Here is a 21,683-nt window from a genome sequence, read left to right on the forward strand (position 1 = left end):
GCACGGGAGAACAATCAGCCAGCACTCTGAGGGAGGAAAGTTTAACCTTTATTTCTCAGATCTGCTAGTCCAGGGGAATTCCAGATCCAGGGCCTGAACTGAACTCATGGGAAGGCTCTGACCTATATATCTCTTCCTGTGGCGGGCCCCTGAGGGTCCCTGCAGCTCCACCCAAATCAGCTGTGGTGGGGCCCTGGGGTTAGGCTCTGCAGCTCCGCCCAAGTCAGGCAGAGAGGGGGAGTAAGACTACAGTTTTAACCAGATACTGAACTAGCTTCCCCCTCCCCCATTTTCCTTTTCAGGTTCATGGGTTGACACTCAACCACTGAGCCACGCCAGCTGTGCCCACACATATATTTTTTGTCTGCCTTCCTCTCTGTCATTCGGAGCCTCCACACGTTTTGGGGGATGCGGAAGGTGACGCTGGAGCCCTGTGACCCGTGCCGTTTTGGAGGGGACGGTTTAGCCTGTGTTCTTTGGGGTCGCTCAGACTCCGACTCCTTCACGGCGGGATTGTCTCAGCAGCCTCTTGGGGCAGGAGGGCGCTGCTCCCGTCCTTACCGGCTCACTTCCGCCTTTCTTGTTAAGTACAACCACTGTCTCTATCCACTTACTTCCCGGCAGCCTGCAACCCAGTAAAACTCTCTTCCTAAGAAACTCTTATTTACCTACTAACGCCTGGGAAAGGTGTTCAAAGGGCACCAAACTCAGAATAATTTCTGGCTCGTTTGGGCTGGTGCTTTGCAGGGCATGTGAAAAGACGATGCTCTCATTGGCAACCCCAGGGGACTGGGCAGCAGAGCAGACTGAGGAAGCCAGAGTCCTGCCCAGCGGCACTGAGCCCAGCCTGCCAGGGCAGGTCCTTCAGTGGTTCGCGGTGACGTAAGTTATTGCAGCACCGAGAGTATGTGACTGATGTACAGAGACGCGATACAGAGCCAAGGCTTGGTGGTTTTAAATTAGCCATGCCCCATCTCTCCCCACCAGCACAGAAAATTGAAAGTCGATAGATGTGGAAATCTGGTTTTCAGATGTTCTTTATCTGAGGGACCTAACTTAACTCTGAGATGCCCATAAATACATATGCAGTCCCACGTTGCCGGCATCTTCCCGGCTGTGTAAATAAATTCTCTGATCCTGCTACAGGGAACCAGATCAGAACAGGCCCACGTATCGGGTCGGGTAAGGCACTTCTCCTTGCATTGTGCGCAGACGTGGGTGGCTCCCGCTCAGCCTCATCCCAGGCCAGGCGTGGCTCCTGGTGCTCACCGAGGGGGAACAGACTGAAATCTGGTCTCATTTCCTACCACGAGGGAACAAGAGGACCGCAGCTGTTTCTGTTTAACAGGGTTATCTCTGGGACTGGGAGTGTTTTGAAATATTTTCCTTCTTCTGGTTTTTATGTAATTCCCGATCCCTTTCCACATTAACTGTGTGTTGCTGTTGTTTAGGGATAAGGAAGCAGTAACTTTAAATTATAAGGAGAAAATGATTTCCTCTCAGGAAGAATAAAAGGAGCCTTTGGTGAGCTGGCGTCATGGAAGAATCTGAATACCTAGGGCACATCTGTTGTTTAGCAAAAAGCTATGAGGCCTCAGGGTTATTTCCGCGCTTTGTCTTGATGAAGGTGCATTTTCCCACACCTGATCTCGGCTGCCCGAGGCGTTGCCACATTGAGTCCGGCATTGCACATGCCCATCAATCCCTTGGTCTGTGTTGGGGCTGAGCCACTCTGTAAGCCACGCATGTCAAACTCAAAGGCTAACCTGGGCCAAGTAAAGGAGGCATGCGGCCCACGGGCCACCAGTTTGACATGCTTGCGGTAAGCAGTCTGCCCCTTGACCCTGTACCTGAAAGTGGCCTGAACCTGATCTGGCCATGGACTTGGGCAGGGAAGCCCATGCCACGGGGGAGGTGGCAGGGAGGAGGACAGATGGCAGGGCTGGCAACGAGGCACATGCTGGTGGCTGGTGTAGTCCTTCCTCTCACCAGCACCTTCTTGCCAATGCCCCAGGGGGTACCCAGCTGAGTGACAGGTGGGCGTAGTGATGTCAGCATCTAAGACATGGTGAGCAGGAGGAGTTGGCGCAGGAAAAAATGATTTTTTTTAAAATGTACGTTGCCCAGCCCTAGCCGGTTTGGCTCAATGGATAGAGCATCGGCCTGCGGACCGATAAGTCCTAGGTTTGATTCCAGTCAAGAGCACGTCACCTGATTGCAGGCTCAATCCCCAGTAGGGGGCGTGCAGAAGGCAGCCCATCAATGATTCTCTCTCATCATTGATGTTTCTCTCTCTCTTCCTCTCTCCCTCTCTCTCTCTTCCTCTCTGAAATCAATAAAAATATATTTTAAAAATGAATGAATGAATGCATGTTGCCCAGAGTTGCTGAGACTGTCGGCTCTGTTGGTAGGACAGACAGCGGTGCTCAGGCTGTACTCTGCCTCAGGAGCTGCCTCCTGACTAGGAGGCGAGCTACAGAAAAGTGTCCTCTAAGTGAGTCAGAGTCACCTGGGATGCTGGCAGAAATGCATCTCCTGGGCCTGTGGGACTATCCAGTCAGAGCCACTGGGGCATGTCACTGCTCCCAGAGCATCTTCCCGAAGGTCTCGGCAACCAGGTACACACTTTCCCATGACTAGAAACTAGAATCATTATTTATGTGCAGAGCTTCATGATTAGGATTGTCTTTTAAAAGCCATGAACAGACCTGTGTCTGACTCTCTCTCTCTCTCTCTCCCTCTCTCTCTGTGTATCTGTGTCTCTATCTCTCTCTGTCTTTCCATCATCTACCCAAGAATCGGGCACCTCCTTCACATTTGGGTAAGTGCAGAAAAGACCTGAGAGGTCCAGGGTAGCATGCTGGCTCCCACACTGGTGTCTGTGGGACCTTAGGACAATGGAAATGCCTGGAGTTAGGGAAGGAAATTGAGCCTGAGAGCAACTGAGTTCAGGGTCTTCTTCCCTCACATCAACTTGGGCAGCTCTGTGCTATATATTGAATGTATTTCCTTCTGCAAAAGGTATTTTCCTCTCATTAAAAAATGGGGGTGGGAGTGAAAGAGAGAGAGCAGGAAAAATTTTAAAGGGACTTAATGATGATTACAATCCCCTCCAAATCTAGAATGCTGCAGTTTATGACTTGAACTTGTCAGAATTGTGTGATAAAAGAAAATCCATTTTTTTTGCCTTTATTTTATCACTTCTCATACAAAACAAGACATGATGGCTCAGAGTTTAGTGTTGCAAATAACCTGTCAACATCTCAAGGATGAGACCCCTCACACACACCCCATCTTTTTGTAATGAGTCCTTCCTCATCACGGTGCATAAGTTAATCGATATGAACTGTTAGTTACCCTCCAGTGTGGTCACCAGTGCAGATGACCAGATAACTTGGAAGTGGTTCAAAAGAGAGCCTCCACCTGCAGGGGTGTGTATTCCATGGAAGAGCAGATTGTGGCTTCTGAACGTGGGAGCGAATCCACTAATCGCTGCAACTTTTGTCTGGAGGGTGCAGGGGTTGTTGCCGGGTAGAGGGAAGGAAGAAGGGGGAATTCAGGATCTCTGCTCTCTGAATCACGCCTCATTCCTTGGAAACTTGTCATTCACAAACCCAATTATGTGCAGGTAGAATGTCAGCTCTGACAGAATGAAACCAATGCACGCTTCATATGGTTGGATTTTAAAAAAAAAAAAAAATGAAATCCTGCTTTACTAGCAGGCTCTATTTTCATAATGTCTATTTGAAAAAAAAAAAAGACCAAATCATATACATCCCAACGCACTCCTCAAAAGCTTCAATCACTGCGTCCACAGAGAGCTGTTGGGTGTTGCTGTGTCCCAAGATGGGGAGACTCATGAGGGTCCAGAGAAACCCTCTTGGCTTTACCTCTGACCCTCGGCTCCTTCCCGAGCCTCTGGGCCTTGCGTCCCCATCTGTAAACAGAGGTTATTAAATTAGTCTCTCCAGAGGCTGTGATGGAACCACTCTGAGGTCGAAGATTCTTTGCAAATAAAAATGCCGTGCCGCAGGAGTGCCTGCCAGTTATAAATGAAGATGGATGGCAGCAGCTAGCAGGGAAATGCACATCTGCCTGGTTTCGATTTACCACTTTTCTTTTTTTACTACTTTTCTTCGCTTTGGTTTTGGTTTTTCTTTTTATTGATTGATTGATTGATTGATTGATTTTTAGAAAGAGAGAAGGGGGAGAGAGAGATTGGTTTGTTGTTCCACTTATTTCTGCATTCATTGTTTGCTTCTTGTATGTGCCCTGACCAGGCATCGAAACCACAACCTTGGTGTATCCAGGCAATGCTCTAACAACTGAGCTACCCAGCCAGGGCTTGGTTTTGATTTTTCTGAATGTTTTTGTTCAGGAGTAAAAGCCTATTCTGGCCCGGCTAGTGTGGCTCAGTGGTTGAGCATTGACCTATGAACCAGGAGTTCACTGTTTTGATTCCCACTCAGGGCACATGCCCGGGTTATGGGCTCAATCTCCAGTAGAGGGCGTGCAGGAGGCAGCAATCCATGTTTCTCTCCCATTGGTGTTTCTATCTCTCCCTCTCTCTTGCTCTTTCTAAAAAAAATCAATAAAAACGTGTTTGTTTGTTTGTTTGTTTTTAAAAAGTGTATTCTTGGAATCAGGGATGCTGTCTATAAGGAATTGTTTTTGTTCAGGAATCAGATCCTCCTTTGAATCTCTGTTTGGGGCTGACTTTGAACATATTGCTCAACCTCTCTGAGCCTTTGGAAAGTGGGGGTGGGATTGTCTTTCTTGGTGTGCAGTCTGTTATGTTTCTTGCGTATGGTATGCTTGTCGCTTCTAATAATGTAGGGTCTACGAGGGCAGGGATCTGTGTTTTGGTTGGCATCCCAAGAGCCTAATGCAGTGCCTGGCACATGGTAGGGGCTTGACCGTTATTTGATGAGAGACTGAATGGGGCCCTCGGCCTCGCCCCTTCCTTTTGTGCTCACGCTTCTCCTCAGTGAGACTCGCTCTGGAACTGGTTCCATAATCCTGTGACTCTCCTTATCTTTTCCCTTCTCCTGAAGCTCACATCCGTCCAGCATTAAAGATTGTACTCTTCCCTGCATTGCTGAATAAGTTTCACTGAGGAATATTCTAGAATCTGAATTTGGTTTTTAAAAAATCCTCTACCTTTTGTTTTAAAAGTATGACTTTCCAGTAAAAACTGTTAGTTGCCAAAGAACTTTCTAAATTTGCTTAAATACCAGTACATGAAAACGTTTTTTCTTCAGTCATAAGCTGGCATAAAAATTTTAAGAGGAAAAAAAAATTAAAAACCTGACGACTTCCCCAAACCCCTGACTTCTTTAAAGTAGCTGATTAATGAGTTACTATTACAATGAGCTCTGACTGTTTCTAAAAGGAACAGCGAGGGTGAGGATTAAACACCTTTGAGTTTGGAGATGCAAACCAGACCCCCGTGTGATTCTGTCTGTTGTATTTTCCATCTGACAAAAAGCAGGACGTGGGAGGCCATGACAAGCCTAATTCGGCTGGATTAAGCCGATTTTGTTTCCTCGGAACATTTGGGTGTCAACATTCAGGCACACGACATTAATAGATTAAGGACAAAAACCAACTGGCCACCTCGGCGGATGCTAAAAACGCATTCAAAACCCAACACCCTTTGTGAATAAAAACAACAACAATCAACAAACTAGCATAGCAGGAAACTCTTCAATATGATAAAGGGCGTCTACAGAAAGCCCACAGCTAAGTCATGCTTGATGGTGAGAGACTGGCTGCTTTCCCTGAAGATCAGGAGCCGACCAGGATGCCCACACATGCTACTTCCAGTCACCCGTGTGCTCAAGGCAATGAGGCAAGACAAGGACAGAGAAAGACCTCGGACTGGAAAGGAAGGAACAAGACCGTCTCTGCTCGCAGATCTGGGCTACAGGGAATCCTAAGGAAACACACACACTCTTAGAATTAACAAGCAAGTTCAGCAAGATGGTATGATGTAACATCAATGCACAAATACCATTTGTGTTTCTATACAGTCACAATCTAGAAAATGAAACTAAGCAAACAATTTCATTTACAATGGTATCAATAGGAATACATTACTTAAAAATAAACTTAACACAAGAAGTGCAAGGCATAACAGAAAGCCACAAAATAGCATTGAAGGAAATTCAAGTACACTGAAGTAAATGGAAAGACATCTTTTGTTCATGGCTTGGAAGACTTACTATTGTTAAGATAGCAATATTTTCCAAATTGGTGTGCAGGTTCAATGCAGCCCCTGTCAAACTCCCAGCAGGACCATTTTGCAGAAATTGGCAAGCTACTATCCTAAAATTTATATTTTATGATGCAAATGCCAGGGATGCAGAAGAATCAAAACAACCTTTTGAAAGGGGAACAATGTTGGAGGACCCTCACTTCGCAGTTTCAAAACTTACTCCAAAGCGACAGTAATAAAGACAGTGTAATACTGGCAAAAGGATAGACATACAGATCAATGGAATAATGGAAAGACCAGAAATAAATCTTTAAACTTATGATCAATTGATTTTTGAGAAGGATGCCAAGACACTTCAGTGGGGAAAGAATAGACTTTTAACAAATGGTGCTGGGACAGTTGGATAGCCCCAGGGGTATGAATCTGGACTCCTTCCTCAGGCCATATATGAAAATTAACTAAAAATGGAACATAGATCCACATATAAGAGCTAAAACCATAAAATTCTTAGCTCAAATATAGGAGTAAATCTTTATGACCCTAAGTCAGGCAATGGTTTCGTAGATATGATACTTAAAGCGCAAGCAACAACAGAAAACAAATATAAATTGGACTTCATCAAAAAATTTTTTAAAATTGTGCTTTAACAGGCATCATCAAGAAAGTGAAAACCTACATAATGAGGAAAAATTTTTGCAAATCATATACTATCTGATAAAAGACTTGTATCCAGAAAATATGTATATAGAATGTTTACAATTTAATAAAAGACCAATAATTTTAAAATGGACTAAGGATTTGAATAGACATTTTTTCAAAGAAGAGATATAATAAGCACAGAAAAAGATGCTCAACATAATTAGCTATTAAAAGAGGGCACATCTAAAGCACAGTAAGATACCACTTCAAACCCACTAGGATGGCAATAATCAAAAAGAAAGAATAACAAGTATAGGGAGGAAGCAGAGAAAATGAAACGCTCATTCATTGATGGTAGGAATATAAAATGGTACATATATTTTTTGAAAAAAAGTTTAACAGTTCCTCAAATTGTTAAGCTTAAAGTTACCATATGACCCAGCAATTCTATTCCTGGGTATCTACCCAAGCGAATAGAAAACATATGTACACACACACACACACACACACACACAATTGTGTGCATAGATATTCAGAGCAGCATTAATTCACAAAGGTCAAAGAGTGGAAACAATCCAAATGCCCACCAGCTGATAAATGGGTAAACAAAATATACAGTGGAATATTTCAATAAAACGGCAAGGAAGGATTGACACGTGCTACAACATAGATGACCCTTCAAAGCATCATGTTATATTAAAGAAGCCAGTTTCAAAAATCTTCATATTGTATGATTCCATTTATGTGAAATTTCCAGAATAGGCAAAACCATAGAAACAGAAAATAGGTTAGTGGTTGTCAGGACCTAGGGGAACAGGATGTGGGAAGTGATGGCTAAGTGCACAGGGTTTCTTTGGAGGTGATGAAAATGTTCTAAAATTAGACAGTAGTGACAGTTCCACAACTCTGTGAACATACTAAAAGCCGAATAACAAGTCAACGTTTCTCTCTCCCCCCTTCCTCTCTCTAAAATAAAGTAAAATAAATTAAGTAAATAAAAGTTCCCATTTCTCTGCAGCAAGAAGTTAATTGGTGATATTTAATCCTATGAATAAAGCAAGAAAAGGTATCTTACTTGCTCTTCAACATATTTTCTACCATAAAGTAACCCTGAAAAAAAAAAAGTAACTGAAATCCCCAAATTAGTAGAAGTGTCTGAGATCAAAGCCACTTTAAAATGGTGAGTTTTGTGGCATATGAATTATATCTTAACAAAGCTGTTATCAAAAAATTCAGGCACCAAATAAATAAATAAAAATCAGCAAATGTGGGGTTAGGATGATGGACTCTTTGTTGCCTTTATAAGGTGCTACTGGAACTATTCATAAAGATAAGAGTATACATATAACAGCTTATTTTCATTAAAATTTCCTCCTTCACTGTTTTCTTCTGTTTTATTGATGGATGCTAGGCATGCTTTTGTGTTGTTGAGTGAACCTTTTGATTGCTTCATCATTTGTGTAGCCACGGAGAATGGAAAGATGTAACCATAAAGAGGAATGCTCAATTTGGAGAAGAGATTTTGATCATTGGCTGCTGCCTTTTGAAAGAATTTGCATGCATGATTCCTTTGTATATTATAAAAACAATCAATTTAGGGAAGATTTGGGTTTCTAATTAAAATTTCAAATCTATAGGGATCTTTAGTGGAAATGAAAATGCCTTTCTCGTAAAATCGTAGGCCCAGATTTGTTTTAATGGGGAAAATATTTTTCTCTTCTTAAAGAAAATCTCACCTGCAGTTCTTTTTAAAACCACGTTCATTTTCCAAGGTCTAAGGACCTTTTATAAAAATGGTATGTTGTCCGCATTTGTTAAGTCTACTGGTAATATTTCTGGTCAGCATATGTATTATGTCTATTTAATTACTGTTACAGTCAAGGAAATTGTGGTCATGGTCTTTCTCCAGGGTTATACCTGCTAAAATAAAAAATATTTTGACATTCCTCTTGGGGAACTGATTTAGAAGGAAAGGTTGGGGTCCGTGTTTAAACATCCTTAGCATGCTTACGTGGGGGTCTCTGACCTTCCACGGTGTCTGCACATGCGCGCTGCGTGCCATCTACAGAGTCAGGCGTGCTGTGCTCTGCTCCCTTAGATGCTTTTGCCAAAGAACAGTTGCCAAGGAATGTGTTTATATAATTTGGGATCCAAGGGCTGGGGACTGGCAGGCCAATGGAAAAAAAATGGGGGTTTTGGCCTTCCCCTCACCTCCCGCCTTTGCTGCTTGCAGGAAGATCTGCCTGCACTGCAAGTGCCCTCAGGAGGAGCACATGGTGACGGTGATGCCCCTGGAGATGGAGAAGACCGTCAGCAAACTCATGTTTGACTTCCAGAGGAACTCGACCTCGGACGACGACTCGGGCTGCGCCTTGGAGGAGTACGCCTGGGTCCCGCCTGGGCTGAAGCCTGAACAGGTACCGCTCCGAGGAGGGAAAGTGTGGTTTGCCTTTTGCCTTTGTCTTGCCCCTCCTGCCTCATTCCAGTTCTGAAGGAAGCGTTGGCTTGGCTGACTCAGGGAGGTGGTTGGGGCTCCATGGGCTGGAGATGGCTGAGGCCGCAATGGGAAATGAAACTGACCCTCGTGTGAGCTGTCACTTTCATTCATTCCATATTGCCATTCACTGTTAACAGAAAATGGTCAAAAACTTCTCAGAAATGTTGGCCTTGGAACATTAAATAGCGAATCTTTAATTTCAGAGAGGGAAGGGAGTTCTACCTTGACCGTGAATCTTGAGGTTAAGATCCTTTGTAAAGCAGAGTGAGGAAATGTGGATTCATTCGCCTGTTCCCCTCGGTGATTTATTTGTGCTGTGTTTAAATATTACTCTTGGCCTTGCTTTACAAAGAAAGACATTGGCATTTCCTGAAATATTTTGGCAGTACCCACAGGCTGTAAATATTATTGGCTCGATGAGATGAACTTGGTTTTTTCTGTTCACTGCATTTTTCCCAGTGATGTACAGCCTCTGCTTTGCATTTCTCGGTCCTTGGAATTTTCTCTTCCACCAGCCTCAGTGTTGGCTGAGAAGCCCCTGCTTTCGGACAGATATTTCCATGATCTTCTCTCTACATCTGTTATCAGTGAGGTGCTGTCCGTGTCCCGACCTGTTGTCAGTGGAAGTGGGCTTCTTGGGGTGCCGCTGGAATAACAGTTTCCTGAAGCCCCCACGGGAGGATGGGTATCTCTGGGAAGCTTTATTTCTGTGGAATTAAACCCCTGAGTTTCCAAGGTCCCAACTCCCGCTGTCCCACCATGGGAAAGTCCCATTCCGTCTTCACAGGGCAAGGATCAAAGCCAGTGTCCAGAGTTTCTGCTGCCCTTTGCAACGTCCAGTCCAGCATCTGGTCAGGTTAGCCTGTGTTCCCAGCTGCAGTCCATTGTATGTGGGGTCCAGATGGCCATGGGCCATGTAGCTTCTAGAGCAGCCGTGGGCAAACTACGGCCCGCGGGCTGGATCCGGCCCGTTTGAAATGAATAAAACTATTGAAATAAAAGACCATACCCTTTTATGTAATGATGCTTACTTTGAATTTATATTAGTTCACACAAACACTCCATCCATGCTTTTGTTCCGGCCTTCCGGTCCAGTTTAAGAACCCATTGTGGCCCTCGAGTCAAAAAGTTTGCCCACCCTGCTCTAGAGCCACCTGGCTATGGAGGGAGCACCAGCGAGTGTAAGGAAACAGGAGCAAAGCGAAAGGAACAAGAGAGCAAGAACTCCTTTGCCTGGGGGATTTGACCTTTCAAGATATCACACACTTGCAGTGGCTCCACCCCCTAGGCAATTATCTTTATTCCCAGGTCAGACTGACAGGCAAGCATCCTCCCTCTGTGACCCAGACTTCACTGCACATGCGCCTATCCCCACTTTGTTGGACCCCTCCCCCAAGTGATCTGCAGGGCATGGACCTGTGGTTCCCTGGGGAGTGTGAAGTTGCAGCTTCCTGGTGAAGCTGCCCAGATGGCCATGCTTATAATGTCAGGCCTCCCCTTTGCTCCTTAACTATTATTAATATTAGCTAGCTGGTTACGACAGTAACACATCTTTAAGAGGCAGGTTTACCAGAATCTTAAGTGTTTGACCACTGTTCCCTTCCTCTGACACAGAAAGCTTCTTGCTCTGCAGTTCTTTATGTCTGACAGAATGTTTTGAAACTTAAAAAGCCCTGAAATTTCAAGTTAGGAACTTTAGATGTGGTCGTGCTTTTAGAAAAAGTTCTTTTCTTTTTTTAATAACTCTTTATTGTTGAAAGTATTACATATGTGGAAAAAGTTCTTTATGATTAAGAAAGACCCAAGAACCCGGCCAGTGTAGTTCAGTGGTTGAGTGTCCATGTAGGAACCAAAAGGTCACTGGTCTGATTCCCAATCAGGGCACATGCCCAGGTTGCAGACTAGATCCCCAGTGGGAGGCGTACAGGAGATACCCAATTAATGATGTTTCTCTTTCATTGAAGTTTCTATCTATCTCTCCCTCTCCCTTCCTCTCTCTAAAAATAAATAAAAACATATTTTTTTTAAAAAAGAAAGACCCAAGAATTCACCAACAACTTAAGGGTGGGACCCTGATAACATCCTTTAATTGGCCATTTCTTACTTTTTTCTTCCAATACTGAGGTTGCAAATTGGCTGATGAAATCAACCACACAGGGCAAGATTTCTTTAGCCTGCAAAGTATTGTTTACACTTTTGACTTAGTAGATAAGATGGGGGGAGGTAGAGGAGGGCATAGGGGGGATAAATGGTGATGGGAGGAGACTTGACTTGGAGGTGGTGAACACACAATACAATATACAGATGATTTGTTATAGAACTGTACATCTAAAGTCTGTATAATTTCATTAACCAATGTCACCCCAATAAATTCAATAAAAAAATAAAATTTAGAGCCATGAGAAGAAAAACTTTAAATTAATTACTAATCCTTAATAATTAGGAATTTTTAGTTAAGAGTTTATGCTTATGTCCCTGGCCGGTGTGGCTCAGTTGGTTCAGCGCCATCCTGTGCATTAAAGGGTTGTCGGTTGGATGTCCAGATCATGGGCTCCAATCCCCAGTGTTGTGTATGTGTGTGGGGGGGGGGGCAGGGGGAGGGGGTATAGGGGAAGGTGTAGGAAGCAGCTGACTGATGTTGGGCTCTCACATCATTGTTTCTCTAAAAATCAATAAAATATTCTTTAAAAAAGAACTCATGAAAATTTGAGGAACTGAAATCTCATTTCTGCCAGGAACAGTGTTTTGGCCATTGAGTTGAGAGCTGGCATTCTTTCTAGACAGAGTTTGATCTCTACAAGTCACCCTAGTCTCCTCTAAGCCCACTTTACCCCTTTGTGTTACCTTCCTAAACCCTACAGGTACTTCAGTTTTGTGATCTCTATTCTGGTTGCTACCACGGAGAAAATATCTCAGAATAGAAACATTCACAGGAAATAATGAGAATCACAGGGAACTCTGTGTTGGATATTAACAGCAAGAAATGAGTGTTTTCTCTCTGTTAGTAGGTTGAAGTTATGTATTTTCCTCTGTTTCAGTAAGGATTGTATTATTAAAGTGTAAGTTTAAGAAGAATGAGAGGATTTGAGTTTGTCTGTAAAACTCAGATGAGGTGGTGGGTGACTGAGGATCTTTGTTTGACATCACCATTCTGCCCCTGGTACTTGAGCAATGAGTTTTCACACCTCGATACATCTGTGAGCTTGTTTCATTTCTGTGCTAACCTCAATTTCAGCAGCTTCTAAGAGACCCATCTTTCTTTTGTTCACTTTACTTCCTGTTAAATTGGGCCCTGAAATTTCAAAGTTAAACTGTTTTCAGTTCCCTGCTTACGTAGATTCTTCTATAAGATGGTTAAACATCAGTCTATGATGTTCAGATTCAGACAAAATTTTCTATTGAGCCCAAAGAATAGACGATTACAAAAGCTAGTTCTTGGTTAAATTCGCCAATTCGAAAAGTGAGCGATTATGGTATTTTGGAGGCCACTTTGACTCATCCAAAACGAATGTCTTTGGGAAGTATAAAGCAACGTTCTTTGATTTGTTTTGAAAGAAGATGATTAATGCTATTAAACAAGTGGTTTGAATTATGTCAGATGAAAGGATATTCCTCTCTCTTATAATTTTGTTGCTCTTTGCACAGTTTTCTCTATTCTCTACACTTACTCAGACCTCCATGACACAGATGCTTAGAAAGGGAAATTGTCTTCAGAGAGAGACTGTCTCTTCAAGCTGTTTGAAGGGCTCTGTATTTGCCTAATAAAATATAAGTCTATATTAAAGATATTTGTTGCATGAAGGAAATGCACTTTGAATTTAAAATTATGAGATACCTTGAATTGTATAGGTTTAAAGATTTTTAAAACCTTATCCTGTATGTTCTAAGATTAGAAAAGCTGGACCCCTAAATGCCTCTCACTAATAAAAATTCTGATGTTTAGTATCATATTAGTTGTCTCTGGTTTGAGAAAAACCATTTTTCTACCAAGTTAAACTGTTTTCAGTTCCCTGCTTACGTAGAAATTATAATGAACAGTAAAATGCTTTGTGCTGGAGGCAAAATACTAAAGACTAGTCAGGGTTGAGAGCAGTGTGCTTCCTTTCCTTTTCATTGGAAACCTTTCATTTTAGCCCCTGGCTGTGGGCTTGGTTAGTAGACCTTCAGGTGATACTCTTTATTATTCCATTTCTTCTGAGAAATGCCTTCAATTAAATATAATGCAACTGAAAGTCACCTCCCACTTGGGGAGGTGTTCTTGAATGTGAGCACTTAATTTTAGAAAAATCTACTAGCTGTAAAACCCAATTTTCTTAACACAGTCTGAAACCTAATCAGCATCACAGAGGATGCCAGCAAGGACAGGCGTTGATCCTGTGATGAGTGATGACTGGCCTGGACAGTAACCGGGAGATTGCTCAGGTCCTCGCCTTTGCTTCCTCCAAACATGTCTGATGCCACCCAGAGAGCCTTGCAGTCGCTAACAGAGAGCTGGAGTCCGCCCTGACTGACCATCGAAGTCTGCTAGACGGCGCCAGTTTTCCTTCAAACCCAAACACTTAATGATGTGCTCTGTCTCCCAGAGATGCCATGGTGATCAACTGACAGTACATAATATGCCAGGAAGGATTTGGGGGTGTTCAACAAGCTTCTGAGAAGGGCCAATGGTGAGCAGGGTTTCTCAATCTCAGCACTATTGGCAGCTCTAACTGCCAATAGTAAGTCTTTGCTCTTGGGGCTTCCTGCGGCTTTGCAAGATGATTGGCAGCATCCCTGGCCTCTGCCCACTAGAAGCCAGTAACACACGCCGTCCTTCCCCCATTGCTGGGACAGCTAATCATGTCTCCAGACCTTGCCCCATGACCTGGGGAGGAGGGGGAGGAATGTGGATTGAGTATCTCTGGCTGAAAGTGATGTTAAAACCTGGAATATCTGGCAGTAAAATTCTGTTCTAATCAAGACAAAAAAAGGATGCCTCAGTTCAACAAGCATTTACCGAACACCTGCCATGTTCTCACTGCAGCACAATGGCTGCTGCCCTGTGAGGGGGTCAGGTGTTGGCAGAGAGAAGTGTGTTCCAACCTTTGTGCGTGTGTAACAACAAGTGTCTATGGATATAGGAGTACATTTCTGGGTTGGTTTGTTTGTTGTGGGTTTTTTTGGGTTTTTTGGACAAAAATGTGATGATGCTACCCACTTATTGTAATTTTTCCCCCCACTTCATGTATTGTGAGGATTTTTCTCTATCCGTGTATTTAGATACAGATTCTCCTTTGGAATGGGTGTCCAGCTCTCTGTGGGTAGTTTCTAACCCGGAGCAGTACCAGCACCACTAGGGGGCCTTTGGATATGGGTGTTTGGGAGGAGGTAGTTATGGTCGAAATGACTGGAGGACTCCGCTACTGTTTTAATGGGTAGGAGCTTGGGATGCTAAACGTCCTGAAAAGTAGCAGATGATCCTGCACCCAGGAGAACTGACCACTTCCGGACACCAGAGTACCACCCCTGAGCAACTCTGAGCCAAAGTTTATTTTTGAAATGTGCGTCTCGGGCTGCTTTCCTTGATAAGAAATACAGTGACAGCAGCCAGCCTTCCTGTACGCTCGCTGGTTCCTCTCAGGAAGAGCAGTTGCTGTAGGTGGAGGGTCACATGTAAAGCTCCATAAGGCTTTGACCCTGCCCTCCAGAGGTGGTCTCCGCCGCGTGGGCTGGTGGCGGCCTTCATTGGTGCATGTGCTTGTGGTTTTCCTATTAGTTCTTCTCGCTGCGCCATGGTCTGAAGAGGCCATCAGAGTGTTTCTCCTGATGAAGTCCTTCTCATCCATGTTCCGGATACCCCAAATGTCTGCGGGGGATTCTCAAATGCAGATGCCCCCAAATCCTTGGTCTCCACACATTGGTAACTTGACCTTGATCTTAACTGAGTTTTTGCACAGGAAGAGTGGTGGTTAGGTTATTTGTCCAGAACTCAAACCATCCCAGGACGGACGAAGAGCAGACCCCAGGAGTAACTGTCCAGTGTTTGGCTTTCAGAGTATCCGCTGGAAGTGGTAAAATGAGCCATCCAAGACTGCCTAAGAGATGGGTGCATTCGTTGGTTTTGAGCCCCATGAAAGTCTCCACTATCTTTATCGGGGTGCATAGCCTTCATTATTTATAGTGCATCCATCGTGCGTCAGGTAAATGTTTCCTCAGGAGCTTCTCTGACTGCCCAGACTCCAGTACGTGCTCACGGCAATCCCTGGAACTCCCCCATTAGCCTTCATCAAACTGGTCATTAGGTGCTTGATGGTGTGATTGCTTGTTCAATATTTGGCTCCCCCACTGTAGTTTATGATCCAGGAAGCCCCAGCGCCTGGCACAGCGCCTGGCCCATGGCGGCCACCCCGGGGACATTTGGGAAGAACAGGCAGGAGACGAGGTCCTCTGAAGGACCGGAGACGTTCGGGGTTGCGTCACACGGAAAAGATATAAGACTTTTAACTGGTTTTCTACATAGAGAGTTGCTCCGTATCCGTGATTCCTGCCTCTCTGCATTTTTTAAAAGTTGTGTTCTAGGCGATGCCCTGCCCAGCTGGCTGCTTCAGTGTCTCGGGTTGCAAAGGGCAGGAGCCGGGTGGCATCTGGCAAAGGCTCAGTGCCCTCAGCTCCAGGATCGGGTCTGGAGCAGGGTGGGGGAGCTGGGGGTCTGGCAGACCCCCTTCTGTCTCCACACCAGGGGACCCTTTATGTCACCATCCCCATCTGGGGAACTGCGGGAGTCGCTGGGTGAGGAGGATGCAGCAGGGCCCAGTGGGAGGGGCTTGGCTTGGAGTCAGCAAATCTGGCTGCTGCTCCAGCCCTCTCTGACCTCAGGAAAGTTGCTCAACTTCCAGGAGCCTCGGTCGCCTCTTGGTCATGATGATGACCATGGAGAAAGTGACTGCTTTTCTTCACACTCATTTCTGCCCACCAGCATTTTAGCTACTTGATTCTCCTTTAACAACTGAATTTGGTCATTGCTATTGCTGCCTCTCTTTTAGAGGTAAGTAAAGTGAGGCTCAGAGAAGTTAAAAACTTGCCCAAGACCACACAGCTAACGAGCAGCAGTGATGGGTTCAATCTCAGACGCCCCAGGAGCTCGTACTCTGAGACTGTGGACCTCAGGGCTGGGCTGGCCGGAAGGAGGGCGTGTGCCTGTGTGAAGATCCTGGCGTGGGGTCTCACATAGAGCTGCTCCGTAGGACGGTGGTTTCCTGACCGCCCTTCCAGAAGCCGTAGTAAGTGACTGTGATCACCATCGCCCTGGTGGCAGGAAGGGGGAGAAGGAACTTGGGGCTGTCCAAGACAGCAGAAGGTTCGGTGGGGATGGAGGAGAGGGGTTAAGCATAGATTGAACGGGAATCCTGGATTCCTTCTCAGCCTTCTCAAGGGCTTTTAATAAAGTAATTTGGGATTCCACCTGCACGGAGCCTTCCTGCCCCCCAGGGACTTGGTTGTAGGGTTGCTGTAAACGGGAAACTTCGTTCAGATGACGTGCTGGCTCTGTGGAGCCGGAGCAGCTCGGACTTCTTTGATAGCCAAGTCGGCTTCGGGCTCTGCCACCCACCTTGCTGGGTGCCTGGATCCTGCAGCATCGCCATCCCAGGCCTGGGTCCCAGGGTTGCGTCCCAGGGCACTCTCTGCAGGCCCTCAGAGTGCAGAGACAGCCTCCCATGAAGAAGAAGGTGCTGCACACCTCCCCTTGGGGATGAGAGCAGGCGGGGTGGCCCTGGCGCGGGCTCCGACTTTGCCGCTCAGGCCTCTTCAGCGGGTCTCTGATGCGGGCTGGTGGCCTCCTGGCAGCCTTCCAGGGAGCTTATTCCCCCAATGAGGATGTAAGGAGAGAACCAGACTATACTGGGAAAGTCTGTGAAAAAGGAAGAGCGATTAGGCTTTTTTCAATTATGCATTCGCTCATTCAACTGGTAGCTAATGTGTACCTACTATGTGTCAGGCACTGTTCTAGGCACTGGTGGTAAAACAATTAACAAGATAATTGAGATTTCTGCTACATTGCAGTTGTAAGCAGGGTTTTGGAGACATGTAAATTAGGAAACAAATGATAGGAGATAAGGTGAGGCTGTGATTTTAAAAAGAGCAGTGATGTTCATGGTAGTGGTGGAAACTTTAGTGGACTCTTACCTGTGCCAGCTGTTGTCCTCGGTGCTTTACAAGCCGTGTCCCACCCAGTCTAGTCTGTGAAGAAAATACAGCAGCTTCTGTGATGGCGCACGTGGGCCGGGTGCTGGCGGGATTGCTCATTTACACGGAATGGTCAGGGGCAGCTTCTCTGGGGAGGTGGGTTTGACCTGCTCCTGAATGGCATGAAGCCTGCATGTTGAGGCCTGGCTTGTTACAGGAGTTACTCACCTGTGTGCAGGTCAGAAGCGAAATGAAATCAACACCAACTTTGTATCTTTGCCAAGAATTTGGGGAGTGTTGTTGGCCGGTTTGAGGAGAAGTGAATGGAGCCCATGCAGTGCCCAGTCCTGGCCGAGGCATCATGGACCGAGGGCTGGGACGTCCCCCCAGCCATGCTCGCCCTCGGGGATTCCGCAGAGCCCATCGCCCACCACCTTCATGTTTGTGCCCACAGACAGAAGTAAGGCAGCAGAATCCCCCTTTAGATGCTGAAAAGGTAACAAGGAATCATATGCCCATGCCTGGCAGATAATCCGTGCCCATAGGATCATATGCCCATGCCTGGCAGATAATCCGTGCACGTAGGATCATATGCCCATGCCTGGCAGATAGTCCATGCTCATAGGATCATATGCCCATGCCTGGCAGATAGTCCGTGCACGTAGGATCATATGCCCATGCCTGGCAGATAATCCGTGCACGTAGGATCATATGCCCATGCCTGGCAGATAATCCGTGCACATAGGATCATATGCCCATGCCTGGCAGATAATCCGTGCTCATAGGATCATATGCCCATGCCTGGCAGATAATCCATGCACGTAGGATCATATGCCCATGCCTGGCAGATAATCCATGCCCGTAGGATCATATGCCCATGCCTGGCAGATAGTCCATGCTCATAGGATCATATGCCCATGCCTGGCAGATAATCCGTGCACGTAGGATCATATGCCCATGTCTGGCAGATAGTCCATGCTCATAGGATCATATGCCCATGCCTGGCAGATAATCCGTGCCCGTAGGATCATATGCCCATGCCTGGCAGATAGTCCATGCTCATAGGATCATATGCCCATGCCTGGCAGATAATCCGTGCACGTAGGATCATATGCCCATGCCTGGCAGATAGTCCATGCTCATAGGATCATATGCCCATGCCTGGCAGATAATCCGTGCACGTAGGATCATATGCCCATGCCTGGCAGATAATCCGTGCACATAGGAACATATGCCCATGCCTGGCAGATAATCCGTGCACATAGGAACATATGCCCATGCCTAGCGGACAGTCCGTGCGCGGGTGTCTGCCCCTTTGTCACCTGCCCTGCCTTCTAAGACGCAAGCCTGTTGGATCGAGACGCACACTGTCTTGTTCACCCCTATTGCTCGGTGCCTAAAACGTCTAATACATGTTACTCATTCAGTAAAGTTACACAACCACATTTCATCCTTGCACAAAACCCCCACCTTTCCAGTGAATGCCTTGCAGCTCAGGGAGGATCGGGAACTAGACCGGATGCCACCGCTGGTAAGAAAGAGGCAGAGCCAGGACTCACACCAGCTGCCTGTCCCACCCGCCGCCCACTCAGGCTCTTCCTCCTCCACCTGCCTCTTCGTGGAGATCCACCCAGGACATCAGATCTGAGGAAGCCGGCTTGGCGTGTGTCAGGAGAGGGAGCGGGCGTCACACAGGCTCTTTCATTCTTGGGGAAGGAAGATTCTCCTAATCTCAGGTTGGCCCAGGTGACTAAGGCCGGCCTCTCCCCACCTCCAGCAGTTTCCCCATCGCTGCAGGAGGCGGCACGGTCCTGCCTCCCAAGGCTGCTCCTGCCATCAGCAACCTCTGTCTGTTCTGGCTCTTCTCACTCCCTCATCCTGGCTCGGGGCCCACCTGGCGTCAGCTGCATTTCCTCTGCTGGCTCCGTGGCCCTCAGGTTCCTGGTCCAGCGTCACGGACCTGGGCTCTCAGCAATGGCGTTTATTCCTTCAGCAAATCCCTGTGGAGTGCCGGCTAGAAGCCAGGCCCTGGGGGACACTGGGACCCAACAAAGAAGTAGCCCTGCCCCTGTGGAGCTGACGGTCTCGTGGGGCAGTCAGATTAGCGATTGATGAACAGACCCTCAGAGAGGGGTGTGCTGGGAGCGCAGTGAACATGGGTGGTGGTATAGAGCCAGGCGTGGCAAACGTTTCTGTAAAGAGCCAGGCAATAAATATTTTAGACTTTTGTAGGACATACAGTCTCTTGTTGCAAATACCCAGCTGTGATGTGGTCGTGTGAAAGCATAGACAGTATGTAAATGACAGCATGGCCATTGTGACAATAAAACTTTATTTACAAAAACAGGCAGCGGGCCTGATTTGATCCCCAGGCTGAAGTTTGCTGGTCCCTGATTTAGAGAATCTACTTGAAAAGGAAAGAGCCTCTCTGGAGAGGTGATGCATGGAGTGATGGTTAAGTTCCGCCCTCAGCCCAGTCAGGGTTTTGGAGTGCATGAGCACCAGCAGCTCGGGTATCACGTGGGAACTCAGAACAAAGGTTCTTGGGTCCCAGCCCGACCTCCTGAACCTGAGCTCTGAGGTGGGTCGGCGTCTGTCTGAGCAGGGCCTTTGGGTGATTCGGCGGCATGCCCAAGTCCAGAACTGCTGTCGGGCCCTGGAAAACCACAGCGCTGGACGCGGATGGGGCCAAATCTTGGCTCTTCCCCTTGCTAGCTCTGTAACCTTGGCTACGGTGTAAAACGAGCTGTAACTGTAAAGGAGCTGTGAGAAGAGATGAATGACTCTGCAAAGAGCCTAGGAGATGCTGACACATAATAGGTCCTATCGAATGGTAGCCGCTGTCATCACCACCAGCATCCTTTGGGTCTTCCAGACACTGAAGCAGGTTCGCCCTGGGAAGTAACATGAAGCAACTTTCATTCCCAGCATCTTGCTCCTGACTGGCTTCCCCTCAATGTGGCCTGAATACAAGGCTGTTTGTTAAAAGAGAATTTAAATCCTTTCACTGGTCCTGCTTCCTTGGCTCTCTCCTGGGCCTGTTAACCCAAAAGATGCTCCCAGACCATGAATTCTACAGCTGTGACTCACCACGGGGCTGGGGCCATCGTACCAGGCACCCGGCTTTGCATTCACTTTCTGGCAGTTGACAGTTTGCGCTTTTTATGTGAGAAGCTATTTATACCAAGAAAGACAGGAGCTGGCAGATGTGGGGGAAGGAGTGAATGACAAAGTAGTTCATCTCTCTAGGCCTGCTGGGTGGTCTGGTTCATAGGGAGGGAATGCATAATCGAATAGCCCCTCTAAAAACTGCACAGAAACCATTATTAGACTCACCGGCCATTTGCAGTGTCGTCTTCATTTGATTACTCCATCAGCTCGTGCTGAGCTCCAAATGGAATTTCACGGCTGCATGAGATGCATGCTTCTCCACCTGCAGTGGATTACATTTCTTCTGAGGTGCTTCTCCTGCGTTCGCCGTCGCTGTCACTCAACACAGGGTTTTCAGGGCTGTGTCAGAGATGAGTGGGGAAGGGAGGTAAGGAGATAGGAGACCCCCCAAACATCTGAACAGATCTCGGAGAAGATCCTGTGTTTATCTTGGCTCCAGATATACACTGAGTCATTGCATGGCAATGGGAAACATGCCTGTGTGCACAGCATTCAGTAAACCCCCTGTTAATGAACTTGTTTTCAACGGAGCCGTCAGAGATGGGACGAGAACCTGGGTTCAGGCCTGAGGGCCTCTGCCAGATTCCACCAGCAGGGTCTTGTCAAGGCTCGCGTGCAGAGCGTGAGGCCCAGGGAAGCCAAGGGTCATTTGCAAATACAGGAAAGGGAGACCTGCCTTTGGAGTTTCCAGCTTTCAAGACAGATGGCCTCAACCCTTACAGCAAATGCGTTCTGGGATCCTTGAGATGGGGAGTGGGCCTCAGGCCGGACTTCCTGCCTGAGCTCACAGCCGCACACCCTTTCTGCTGACTGAGCAGCCTACTCTGTGAGAGTTGATTTACTGTCAAGAGGATCTCCTCTGCCTTATGACTCATGGGATGTTTTGAGAAGTTTCAGGAGATGGTTGGATGAATCTACCACCAAGTCAATTAATAACTACCTTCTTTTGTCTAGCCATCTATCTGTCCATCGGTTTATTCATTCACTTGTGTATTC

General features: G+C 46.5%; 1 protein-coding gene across 3 annotated transcripts in view; it reads left to right on the forward strand.

Annotated features, from left to right (window-relative positions):
• Window positions 1–21,683, forward strand: part of PRICKLE2 (prickle planar cell polarity protein 2) — a 327,112-nt gene that overhangs the window by 223,864 nt on the left and 81,565 nt on the right. For all 3 annotated transcript variants that reach the window (XM_059663056.1, XM_059663057.1, XM_059663058.1), the window contains one exon: window positions 9,090–9,273. In XM_059663056.1, coding sequence (XP_059519039.1) covers window positions 9,090–9,273 — 184 coding nt within the window. The remainder of the gene's footprint in view (window positions 1–9,089; window positions 9,274–21,683) is intronic.

The sequence above is a fragment of the Myotis daubentonii genome, chromosome 14 (assembly GCF_963259705.1).
Source record: "Myotis daubentonii chromosome 14, mMyoDau2.1, whole genome shotgun sequence".
NCBI classification, from domain to species: domain Eukaryota; kingdom Metazoa; phylum Chordata; class Mammalia; order Chiroptera; family Vespertilionidae; genus Myotis; species Myotis daubentonii.